Below are 13,219 nucleotides of genomic sequence, written 5' to 3' on the forward strand. Positions count from 1 at the left end.
AAGGTACCGTAATAACGGTAACTACGCACACTATTGTGCACGCCGCGTTACTTTTCCGTGTAATGCCAACAACTGAATATGCCCCAAAGCCTCTATAATAGCATTATTAATATCTTTGCTGAGAACAGCGGATTAATGTCTTACCTAAAAAAATATGAATTATATATTTTTTCCAATTAAAGATATGAAAGACAGATAAACAGAATACTTTATTCAACAAGCAGTGGCAAGCTATCAAGGCACAAACACATACAAGGCACACAACTATGCCTAAGATAGGATAGACAGCTCTTTTTCCCTAAGCATGACAATTTTACAAAGGTCTGTAATGTGCAGGACATACATAATGTTTAGCACAAAGCTAAAAGAAGCACGTTGGGGCAAAACAGACAGCATTTCTGGGCTATGCACAGTCACAGAGCTTTCTCATAATGGAAGTGGAATCTATTTCATACTGTGGTCCAGAGGCAATGGTTGGTCAGGTTGTTCTATGAAGTAGTAGATTGCGCTTAATGCAGATGCAGTGTTCTCAGCTGTGCATTAAAATAATACATATATCTGCTTATGTAACTAGAAAATAAACCAAAATGTCAGCTTCCATGTTTTGTGCCTTCAGCTATATTAGTACATGATATTGCTACTAGGCATGACTCGTTTCTATATATTGTAACATTGGTTTACTCTCTTCTACAAAGTATTTTTCATCTATGCTCTATATGTGACCAATACTTCTTAAAAAGCACACAAGCCATTGGAGCCCTGTTCATATTATCACATGGATATATCATTTGTGCCTGAACTCTAGGACACAAAAAGGACAAGTGTAAAGTCTTAATACTGAAATCCCCCTGGTAGACAGCACAACTTAATGACTAGAAAACCAATCATTAGAAAAAAGAGAGACTACTGTGTCGTCAAGAACTAAAGGAGAACAACACTGCTTAACGCATTATGTTTTCAGCCAGCCTGGCTCAATGAAAAGGCCTGTTTTAATTATTAGAAATTATTGTGTTGGGCTTGTTTCTATTTATTACTAGCTATAAACATCATAGTTCACTGTAATACAAAATGCATACTCTGTTCTTGGTTTCACTAAATGCCCTTTATTTCCAGGACATGAATGAATGAACACTGTATTTTACAACTGCCATAGATATGAGACGTGGATTCCCAAGCAACACCTCAACCACTCAAATTCGCCATATACTTTTGTGCTCCAATATTCAAAAGGGAAATCAAATTTCTTTTCAGCAGAAAACATAACCAGTAAGTTACAGCTATTGCGAGCTCAAGTAATACACTTTTCATTTTTTCTCATTGAAATCAAGGCATCTTGGGACATTTCACAGCATTCAAAACTGTTGAAGTGGAAAGGAAAAAAATTCAAACCAGTCACTAGATCCAAAATTAGCATTTTATTCAGAACGTGGGGTCAGAGGTGCATCATTTATATTCTGGTACACAATACAGAGGCAAAGCCGTTGTCAAAGTCTCTCCAGTTTAAAAGCTTCCCACCCCTTAAACATGTATTAGTAGCGCCACCAACGTCAGTTTGCCCCTATCTGTTTTGTTTTTTTGGTACAAATTATGTAAAACATTTGTGCTAAGAACGTTTTGTTTTCGCCCTCCCAAACCAATAATAATAGAAAAAAAAATCAGTGTACGGAATCTAGAGTTTGTTTGATTTAACATAATCGTGTTTGTCACCTGTTTTGTAAATACTTTATCCGTAACGAAAAAAAAAAAGATATAAACATGCAAAACCTGAATCCATAGTCCAAATAATACATACACATGTTCTGAAGCTTGGAAACTTCTGTATAGACTATGCTGATAAAACATTATGTACACATACCATTTTTACAGTGAAGTGAAAAAGAATATGCAAATGAAAAAAAAAAGTGTACATTGATTAAGACCAAAATGTGCCTATCTTGTGAAAAAAAAAAAACAATCCTGCTACAAAAAACTCAATTATGCTAGAAACTGGTGATATGACAACTCCCCTTTCCTGCAACCAACTGCAAAAATCTGAGACTTTCAATGAAAAAATCCTAACATCTAAAACTAGGAATAATGCACTGTACATGTCAATCACGTGGGTTTGTTTGCAGCTAATAAAGTTATTCTAATGAAATTTGTTCTCAATTCCAGATTTTAACAAAAGCAACACAATGTAAAAAAAAGGAAAAAAAAAAGGCTTGATGAAGGAAATCCTTGATTACTTACGCCACCCCACCCACAACATACCTTGTCTTTTCACCCTTTCAGAAATCAGTACCATTAAAGCGTTGAACATAAAACTAAATCCGATCTGAAAAAGGTACAAAAAGGCACATAAAATCCCAGTGCTTCTGTACTGTAAAATTCAAGTGTAACTGAGCTCAATCAATTTTTTTCCAAACAGTATTGGATGACTGATATTCCCACTGAGCCCAAATTGGTTTGCAGCCTATGCCAAAGCTTTCAAACAAGCACTTGTGCTAGTAGACTACAAAGTTAAAGCCAAGCTTCTTTACGCTTTTTGGGAATATCAGTTCAAATGTTTGTTCTTGTCCACAAAAACGAAAGGTCAATCCAAAGTTCAATCATCTCCTCCGCCGTACATGTCAGCAAGTTTCTTGAAGCGAGGACCCCAGTCATTAAGGTAATCGTAATCTTGCTCGCCACCACTACTTGATGAGTTGAGAGAGCTTAGAGACCCAGCTGTAGAGCCACTGCCTTCATAGTCAAAGACTAAGAGGGAGTCGTAAGGTGGAGCAGTGGGGTCATTGTCTGCTGCTTTCAGTCCCTATAAACAAAAATACAATATTTTATGAGAATTGATTTGAATTTGATTACATCTTCATCTATATACAACTGAATGTAAATACAGTCTCTTAGTGTTAATTAGTATATTAGAAGTAGAGGTGTTTAAAATGTTCCAGCAAGTAAAAAAAAAAAATAGCAAAGAACATTGGTTCAACATCATCAAAATTGTCCTCAGTTCATTCCGGATTTGGACCTGGTTTATTCGTGGTTTGGCCAGATCCCTGGAACTGATTAATGGAAGACAACCACATTTGTCAAACATACTATACGCACAGCAGACACACTTTATCGAACATCCTTGAACCATGGCGAAAATTTCAAACTCTCAGAACTATTTTCACAACAAATCTTTCATTTGAAGTCACACAGGAGATCTGCAGCCCTATAAAAAAAACACAGCTTAAACCTTTTAAATAAGGCATGAAAGCTGGAGTGATAACAAGCATCTTTACAGTGTGCAGTAGGTTGTATCATTTATTTTTCTTACATATCCAAGTGATATCAACAGCAAATATTGCTAGCAAACTATTTTATGGCATCACTAATCATCATTAATACATGTATTCATCATGCATCTATTAATGTTATTTGTGTATTTGTGTAAACTTAAAAGATATGACTATTTTATTTATTAATAAAACTAAACTAATATGTAATAGCTCCAAAGATATTTTTATTTTTTTAAAAATAACACCCCCTTGTCATCTGCCAGAGGTATAGGGGTTGTAACTATAGAGGTGAGGGGGGGGGGCAGCAATACTAGGTTCCCCCCACCTGAGGCTTTGCACCCCCTCTTGTCCCTTCTTTGCTCTCAAAAGAGGAGGACCATGCATGCTCGCAAGAAGCCCTCACTTCGCTCTATTGAGAGCAGAAAGGAGGGCCAGGAGGCGAGGATGTTATGCCTTGCCCAATGACAAATTTGGTAATGTGAAGATTACATGTAAATATGTTGTTAAAAAAACTGGAGAAGATCAGGGAGGGGATTGCCAAGAGCTTGATCTCTACATTAATCAAGGAAACAGCCAACAAAGTGTACTATTGGTGGTACTATACTCCTGATAAGCTGTCTCGAATGTTTCCTACGGCCACTCCGAGTTGCTGGTGGGAATGTGGTCATAGAGGCACGATGCTACATATATGGTGGACCTGCCCTCATATAGTTCCTTTCTGGAACATGGTTCTTACACTTATAAATTCTGTGTCAGAACAACAGATAAATAAAGACCCCTGGTCATTCATTCTCTCCCGCCCTATACCTGATGAGAGTGCGCCTTCTAACAAGCTTATTTCCCATATCTTGGCAACTGGTAAATCCCTAACAGCAAAGCACTGGAAAGACCCTAGGGCTCCCTCTATGCAGGAACTACGGTCCTACATATGGCATGTCGCAAGCATGGAGAGTATAACGTGCTACCTTCATGATAAATCATATAATTTCGATAGGATGTGGGCTCCGTGGTATTCACTAGAAAGCCGCAGCTGTGTATCCAGTAGGGCTCCCCCTCCCGCAGTTGGAACATAGCTATTGGGCCACCCCCGGATCCCCTAGGTTGGATACGGAGCGCTGCTGGTGAGTAACGTATGTCTGTTATTTTTTCGACAATTTAAACGTGTGGTTTAGTTCTTATTAGCATGGTTCCATGTTTACTTATTAGCAATATGGTTGAGGGAAAGGAAAGATGTTGTATATAGAATCCGGTATCCTTTGAACTCTTGAGATTTTTTAATAAAGATTAAATTAAAAATATCTCTTCAATAATACCCACAAATCGAGTTTTGTGGTCGAACAGCCTCTTTTTCAGAGGTGTAAAGTTCCCACAATAAAATGTTGGAGTTTCACTTTTGACGTTCTGCACTGTATTTGTAAATTTGTATTTAGTGGAATTTATAGCCTATTAATAAAGCTAGAAAGTTAACGGTTAACTCATTTTGCATTCTGCTGTGTGGTTAGATGGGGTAGACCTGGTAAAACTCAAGGTCAAATTCTGCTGGCAAAACATGCAAAAATTTGTCACCAAATGGGGAAGTTAATATTTTGTGCAATATTAACATAACACAAGATATCCAACATTCATGGTGGAATTCATAATAGTCAATGAAGGAGAAACACCTAGATGTGTGGCTCACTTCTTAAGACGTACACCTATAGCAAAGTAAATCTGTTTTTGCTGTAACTATAAAGCTGCTTGTTACAGACAGAAAAAGGAAATGCCAGTCACGGGGAGGAACTAATCTAACTGACTTAATCCGGACATTGGGTCCTGTTCAATGATCCAGAAATTAGATTCAGACAGGAGAATATATGAACACACCAGCCGAGGTCAGGAGATTAGAAAATATTGTATTATTGAGATCACAAGACAAGGTCAAAGAGAGTGATCAGAGGGGGAAAGTTTCAGGTCTTAGGTGTTAACCCAAGACCTTGTTATATATGGCTTGAAGAGAAACACGCTGAACAGTTCCAGTCATGCAGCAAGAAATTATTTTGTAGGCACCTATCTATTATGGTCCCAGCTTAATTGATGGAACATGTAATTTGAGGTTCCTTGAGAAAAACCATACCTGGTCTCTAGGCAAAAATAGTGGACATGAAAAGACATATCAATAACTTTTCCAGAAATTGGTTAGTCCTCTCCTAGGACTGATAATAGTAGGATAAAGAAACATAAGGGAGATGCCCATCCTTAGATCAAATGCCTTCAAAAGTCAAACTAAAAATTGGGCACCTCTTTCAGATTAAATATAGTATTGGGAAGTGAAAAATCTCTTCAATAAAGGTGTCAGCTAGCTCCACAGTCTATTGCGATTTTTTAAGGGGTACCAGACAAGATTGTGCAATCCACTATGACCAGGGTGGCAGTCATACCTTTCAAGAGAGGGATCTCCTCAATGAAATCCATCTTATTGTGTGGCCACATTTGGGAGGAAGTGGTAAGAAATGTAAAAGAACAAAGGGCAAAGAACAAGGTATTCTGCTCCTGGCACAAATGTTGCAAGTAGCTGCATTGCTGTTTATAAATTGCGAGCCCTTTAAACTCTATATCTATTTGTTAATGCCCAGTTCTGTTTTATTATTGTGTTTGTTCTTAATTGCAAAGCACTGAGGAATATGCTTGAGCTATATCAATAATGTTAATAATAATAAAAAAATAATAATAATAATAACACTGTTAATATAATAAATTGGACCACCAGAAAGTTTTCTGAATTAAGTCTAAGTTATGTTTAGACCCTGGGTGACCTGCTACTTTGGAATGTAAGTCCACTAGGGTATTTTGGAAGGAAACTCCTGTGGAACAAACATTTTACCTTCAGAAGCAGATGGGGAATGTGACTGAGCTTCAGAAATTTGGGTCCATAAGTCCAGATTAATTGAAGCCTTGATGAGTGATCAAGCAAAAATGAAGATTCTTACAGAGAACAGTATCTTGGAAGTCTTCAAAGAAACAATAGCTATAAATCGTCGGAAGAAGAGGGCCCAGCATCCTGTTTGTCACTAAGTCTCTAGGCCTTCATGATATATGCTACATTTTTGTGATCTAACAAAATCGCTATAGGCACAGAAGTGCCATTCAGTAAATGCACCCACTTCTAATGAGCATATTCTTATAGTCAAGACTTTCCTGTTGCCCACAGCCACATTTTGTTCAAGAATGTAAATCTTCTTGGAAAAGAAGGCACAAGATTTTAATTTCCCTTTAAAATATTGTGCTGTCAAAGGACAGCTACAGTACCAGTCTGAGAGACATGGATTGCCTGGAAAAAGACGTATTAAGACTCTGGTGATTAAATATGGCATAAAGAAAAATGCCTTTTTTTATGTTTGAGGAAAACATTTTCTGCTTCTACCGTCTGGAACAGCAGCTTAGAGAATGACCTGGTGACGGAAGTGACTGGAGCTATGATCTTAAAAGAAATTTGGCATGTACATCTTATAATAGTTTGCAAATCCAATAAATTCTTGGATAGGTTTAATACCAGTAGGAGTCATTCAATCCAGGACGGCTGAGACTTTAGCAGAATCCATATGAAATCCATCTTCAGAAATTATGTATCCCAAGAATGAAATTTCCCTTTGATTGAATGGGCATTTTTAATTTTTTGCTAGCACTTGTCTGACCTGATTACAATGTTGATGTAGTTCCTTAGAGAATATGAGGATATTGTCAAAGTAGTTAATTAGGAAGAGATCCAGCCTTCTCAAAAACAATTTGTTAATATATTTCCAAATCAAAAACAATAATAATGAATAAAGACTTGTAAAACAGCTGGAGCATTGCATAACCATACATGATGGTGTACAAATAGGGGCTGATGCTACGTTGGGGGTGTACCTGCCTGCTTAGCACAAAATATACAAATTTGTACTGCAGATAACCACAAAAAGGTATTAACAGATTTGGTACCCTTGGGAAGGGGGAACTAGAGATCTAGAGAGGATATAGCAAACCATGAATGGTTTTACTACAGGAAACTCCTCCCTGGGAAATTGGGCTGACAGACATAAGTAGATGACATACGCCTCAGTTACAAAGTATAAATCCAAGGGAAGACCAGGTAGCACTCTATCCAGATGAGAATTGAACTCTTTCAGGGCTCTGGCAATTTGTTGCAACTGAAAAACTTGCTCTGAGAGGCTTGCTGTATGGAAATCACAGTTGTTGGTGCTAGTTAAAGACAGGTATAGAACCTGCTAGGCACCGATAGGGAATAAAATAACCAAATTGGAATAGAAATTGTGTCCTTTCCGGTGATCCATTACATAGATCAAGACTATAAAATAGCAGAACACACTAGCCGAGCTCAGGAGACTATAGAAGATCGCAAGCTGAGGTCATCGGTTGGAAAAAACATAGTGGTTAGATGGAAAAAGTTCCAAAAGACAGTAACAATAGGTTATTGAATTCTCACAGAAAAAAGCATAGTGATACCCTGCTTAAGCAATGAGTGCTGACAACAGGTGCCTTAAATAAGAGGGACGTAATGTCTTCATCCAGTACAAATCTCAGTGCGACAACTGCAACGGCAAACGTCTGACATTGTTGCGTACTGACATCACGCGCACCCAAACGTGACGCCAGTCCTTAGTGACAATGACGAAGCTGTGCTGAAGGTGGGAGTGCTCCAATCGTAGGGACCCCGGTCAGGTACATTAGATCTTGTCTTCTAAGGTAAATTATAATTCTCGGTCAGTATCACACATGAATTTTTAAACAAATAGTGAGAAGTAGTCTGCATGCAGGGTGGATGGTTCAGTTCACTACAATGAGGTTTCATAGAATTTATCATTATAAAACAGCAAAGGATTACTACAGACTGATTAATGTGCAAAACTCATCCTAATATATAGACATAACATGACTATATTTTACTTTATGTGTTTTAAATCTCAGTATGCTAAACAGTAACAAAATAATACAATGAACACATTTTGTCCTTCACTATTATAATGTACACTGCCTACTTTGCTTAAATAACTTGAAAAACAACTCACAGGGCTGTTAAAATGCTTCACAAGACAAGTGTATAAAGCACTTACATAATTGATTTCATTTGGCTGCTCTATACACTAATCCTATTTAAAACAACTCTTGGTAATTATGAAGGTATTGAATTTCAGCCATTCTCCCCAACTGAAAGGGGGATACGTGAGGGAAATAAAAATTAACTATTATTAAATTTGGTTTATAAATGAATTTAAGAGACAATGCTGTACTGGTAGACTATTATTTGCAAGCCAAAATGAATTTCTCCTGTGAATACTGTAGCCAGTTTTTTTTTTAGAGACACAAATGTATAGTACGGATGCATTCATTATAAATGAAATGTTCTACATAAACACTGTATTCATGAAGAACAAGCGTCGATGAGCAAAAAAAAAGTGGTGTTAATTGGGAAAACTTGGAGACATATCCTTTATGTGTATGGGGTAGAAAGCTAATTTAGAGCATAGACGGTCTGAACGTCTATGTCTGGTACCAAGATTGTCTTTTCAATGGAAAACTGTTTATACACCCAAATATACACACATCAGGGAATTTACAACATTAAAAGATTACAATTAACAAACATGAAACATTAATGAGACACTGTCACCTTGTTTCCTTAATTTTACAACCTGTTTAAATACAAAGGGTAAAATTTGCTTTATAGAGGGAAGTGGGCTAAAAGTTTACAGGTTCTGAGTGATCAGACATGATTTTAAGCCATTACACCTGAGCTGTCAGGTTACAGAAAAGCTATGGTTCTCAATAGTGTCATTATGCTATCTATGTTAGACTTGCTGAAAATATTAAACATATACTGCTGACCTGCATGTAAGTAAGCATTCAGAACAAAAGCTATACAAAGCACCTGTCTGTCCTCAATTATAACAATTTGTAACACAGTTATAGCACTGATTTGCTGCAGTTTGGCCATGGTTAAGCAATTGTGGCTATTTGAAAACAGTCAACTACTAGAGCATTTAAAACATGTTACTGCTCATAGGCAAACCGAGGGGGGGGGGGTTACCCAGTGCCTGGAAACCTCCCTCTAAGCCTGGGGCACTGTATAATTGAGGTGGCTGAACCCTACTCCCGCTTCACCCAGCTCTGCTCGAAAAGGGAGAGCTGCATGCACCTAACAGTAGCACGCAGCATTCCCCATGTATATTATGGGGATAGGAAGAGTTGGAGAGCAGTCAAGCACTGTCTAAAATTATAGCCACGCCCCCATACATGCTGGTCACGCCCACTGGTGGCGTGGTGTGGAAACCGCCCTCTACAAATCCTGCGTTTGCCCCTGCTGCTATACCAATGATTTATTCTTAACACGTAATTAACTTTAGTTCTAATTGAAGCACATTATTTCTATTCATTGGGGGGCAAATCAGTACACATAATTACAACATGCTATTGTGAAATGAATGTAGATAAATAATCATAAGCCAACAGTCTTGTTCTGTTGCAGGATAGCCATGACTAGATTTCTTTACCTGAAGTTCTGTGCGAAAACATACAGTATGAGCTAGTAAGCCCGAGTAGCAACATACAACATCGAAGCTCACATGTACATAGGAACATTACAGTTTTATACAGCCAATTCCCACACTCCTGTCAGTGCTAGCCTTCATCTGTTAAAAACAAGATTATGACAGGCCTCTCTTGGGATAAAAACCAGTCCCAAACATTCGGCATGATAGATGTCCTACCTGTGTTTCATTTAGTGGTCCTTAACTGGACCCTTTAAATGAAGATTGTTATTGGATGTTGGATTTTGTCAAAACATCTGTAACAGCAATAAAGTAATTATATTTAACATTCACCTCATTGATGAAGTCTCCAATATCACCAGGATGTGGAGCAGCTGATCGGATAGGGTACTGAGGCTCTGCGTGGATTGGTCTTTCATCCATACGTCGTATCCCCACAGGCTTGATTGTGTCTGGTTCTACTGTGTCGGGCTGCTGAAGCTGGCTTAAATCATAGTCCTACCAAATAAAAAAAATAGCAAACAAATACCATTAAGCATGCTCTGTTTAAATGAATGTAAACATAAAAAGTTTTCCTAGTGGAACAATTTAAACATCTACACTTGGTTTGTATGCTTATTTTTTACACAATCACATGCAGACATTCAGCTGATGCTCAGAGTTAAGCCTTTGTTAGGAGCGAACCTCAGGAAAATAGAAATATTGAAATTCAGTGTTTATGGAAGGTGTCGATTTAGGTGATAAAACACCTCAGTAGTTTCTGACGCAATCAACACCTTAAGGGAAAAAAGTTAACTAATTTAGTACGTGTGAAATAGGAAGTTGTGTTCTTCATTCTACAAGATCTAACATTTACTTTACATTTGATGGTACACAGCTGTATTGAATTATAGAACACTGAAGCTGTCATCATCTTAACCAGCTTTATTTTCATGTGATTTACTCCGCTACTTTTTAGTATTAGTGCCACACAAACATCTCCAGGTTTATTAACTAGTATATGGTAATATAAATAAATAGCCTGGGCGAACATTTAACATGACACAGATTTAGTCATTCAAGGGGTTAAATGTATCAAGATGAGAGATTTCCGGCGGGTTTGAAAAACCAATCAGATTCTAGCTATCATTTATTTAGTACAGTCTACAAAATGTTAGCTAAAATCTGATTGGTTGCTATAGGCAACATCTCCACTTTTCAAACTCGCCGGAAAACTCTCAGCTTTAAATAGATGAGAGAAATAAACATAGGACTATAGAGCCAAACTACAGCCTGCAGTTAATGGAATAATAGCACGCTTATAAACAAATAAAAATAAATAAATAACAAGGCTACGTCTATGGGGAAACTTTTCAGGTATATTAACCATGTGTTGGAGTCACGAGTATGGATATAAAAATCATCAAGTCATAAATATGGATATAAAAAGCAGGTAATTGCACTTTCCTACAGCTATACACAGATTTTGAAATATATATGTAGATATAAAAAGTAATACACTACAATTGATGATTCTATAGCTTTCCATGATCATCTATAATGGTTGACCACTATATGTATGCATCTCAGGAAGGTTTGTATCAGGACGGTAAATAATGGCTGCAACATTTTAGACATTTTATTGAAATGCTATTGGATTTCTACATCAAACAACTTATTATTTTAATACTAATTAGTACCGTATTTCCCCATGTATAAGACGCACCCATGTATAAGTCGCACCTTAAATTTGGGTCCCAAAATTTGAAATAAAAATGTATTACATAAAGTTATTGAAACTGTTAATCACTGTTAATACCAGCGTCTGACAGGAAGGCAGCACTACTGCACACCATTGTTGACAAGAGACAAGTCACGTGACTTGTCTCATCGGAACTCTCGGTCACGTGATTTACAGCTCAGAGGGAGGAGAAGAGAAGTGCGGGTGGCTGAGTTTCTTTCAGCAATGTCATGCTGCATCCCTGGGTGATCATTCTGGACTCGGAGGTAATAAGGTAAATACCGCTGGCACTGTATAAGACAAACCAGGTTTTTAGATCCCAAATTTTTGGGAAAAAGGTGCGTCTTATACATGGGAAAATACTGTTAAATTTACATTTTTGTTTAAAAAATCCATTTAATTCTATCCAACATAGCGGTTTATTGCATCCCAATGCATACCTCCAAGCTTTATAGCTCCTTGAATCTAGGGTGTAGACACGTGACGATGGGGGTGTGGCTATGTGCCCATAGCTTTTGAAGAGCTAGGCTTCTCATTGCCTCCCTCTTCTTCAAACACTCATTCATTGCCACGTACACCAGTGGCAGGCACTATGCAGAGCAGCATTGAACGTGACATATGGTCCAGCGTTCTGGCGCGTAATAAGTTATTGCAAATGTGAATTTAGTTGAAATTTGGTATTCAACAGAAAGACGCCCAGTGTGAAGATGAGGTGTTTTTGCCGGGTATGTAGTTAAAACATTTTTGGCACAGATGGCTTAAAAGTGGACTTTAGTATCATATATAGCCTTTAGTTATGCAGATAACTCGCACCAGAAGGTATAAATTCATCTATAGTGCAGCCTTGGCTCCTTGAAAGCCTGAGCTTAGGTGGCGAGTCTACTTAACATTTTATGAACTATAAAACTAAATCTAAGCAAAGTTGATAAATAATACAGATGTCTGTTGAGAAATAAAGATATAATGGACATTGACTACAAAAAGTATTAACACCCTCTGCCATTTTTTACATTTCATGTTCTTACATGTCACCTAAATTGGTTTATTCGCAAATTATTAACACCGATCAACACAAAATAATCTGCATTGTCAAATAAAACAAGCACTAAAGCCTTTTTCCTATTAACTGCACTTTTTGGTGAGATAAACCCGGGTGCAATGAGTGTTCTACAAAAGTCATATAATTAATTGATTGAAGCCCACATGTCCACAAATAAATTGCTTCAATTTATTGCAAAATAAATATACTTGCTTGTGAAAGGTCTCACGGTTCATTTCCAAACAAGAGTTTCATTATGAAGATCAAAGAACATTTAAAGCAAATTGGAGAAAAGGTTGCTTAATAACATCAGTAAGGGGAAGCATATAAGAAGATTTCAAAGGCTTTTAGTATCCCCTGAAGCATAATCAAGTCCAACATAAAGAAATGGAGAGAATAAAACTAAACTGTCAAGATATGTAGAACAGACCATCTTCCAAAACTAAGCATCTGTGTGAAAAAAGGCACATTTTGAAGAAAACGCACATGAATTCTCTACAAGAGTTTACTAGAAAGCATGTGGGAGATCCATATACTATGTGGAAGAAGATTCTATGTACGGCGCCCTCCTGCCTTCACACTAAATGTCGGGCGTGATGTCATTACACCCGACATTTTCAGTGAGGAGTGCACAGAGAGGAGCTGCAATGGACAAGAATGAAGAGAGAGAAGAGAA

The 13,219-nt window shown here is 37.4% G+C and overlaps 1 protein-coding gene across 1 annotated transcript in view; it reads right to left on the bottom strand.

Moving 5' to 3' along the window:
- Nucleotides 1-1,400: 1,400 nt before the first annotated feature.
- CDH2 (cadherin 2) overlaps nucleotides 1,401-13,219 on the bottom strand; it is a 190,047-nt gene continuing 178,228 nt past the window's right edge. The window contains exons 15-16 of the mRNA XM_075213459.1: nucleotides 10,118-10,282; nucleotides 1,401-2,791 (exon numbers count right to left, since the gene is read on the bottom strand). Of these exons, the coding sequence (XP_075069560.1) occupies nucleotides 2,585-2,791; nucleotides 10,118-10,282 (372 nt within the window). The 3' untranslated portion in view covers nucleotides 1,401-2,584. The remainder of the gene's footprint in view (nucleotides 2,792-10,117; nucleotides 10,283-13,219) is intronic.

The sequence above is a fragment of the Mixophyes fleayi genome, chromosome 5, assembly GCF_038048845.1.
Source record: "Mixophyes fleayi isolate aMixFle1 chromosome 5, aMixFle1.hap1, whole genome shotgun sequence".
Lineage (NCBI taxonomy): Eukaryota > Metazoa > Chordata > Amphibia > Anura > Limnodynastidae > Mixophyes > Mixophyes fleayi.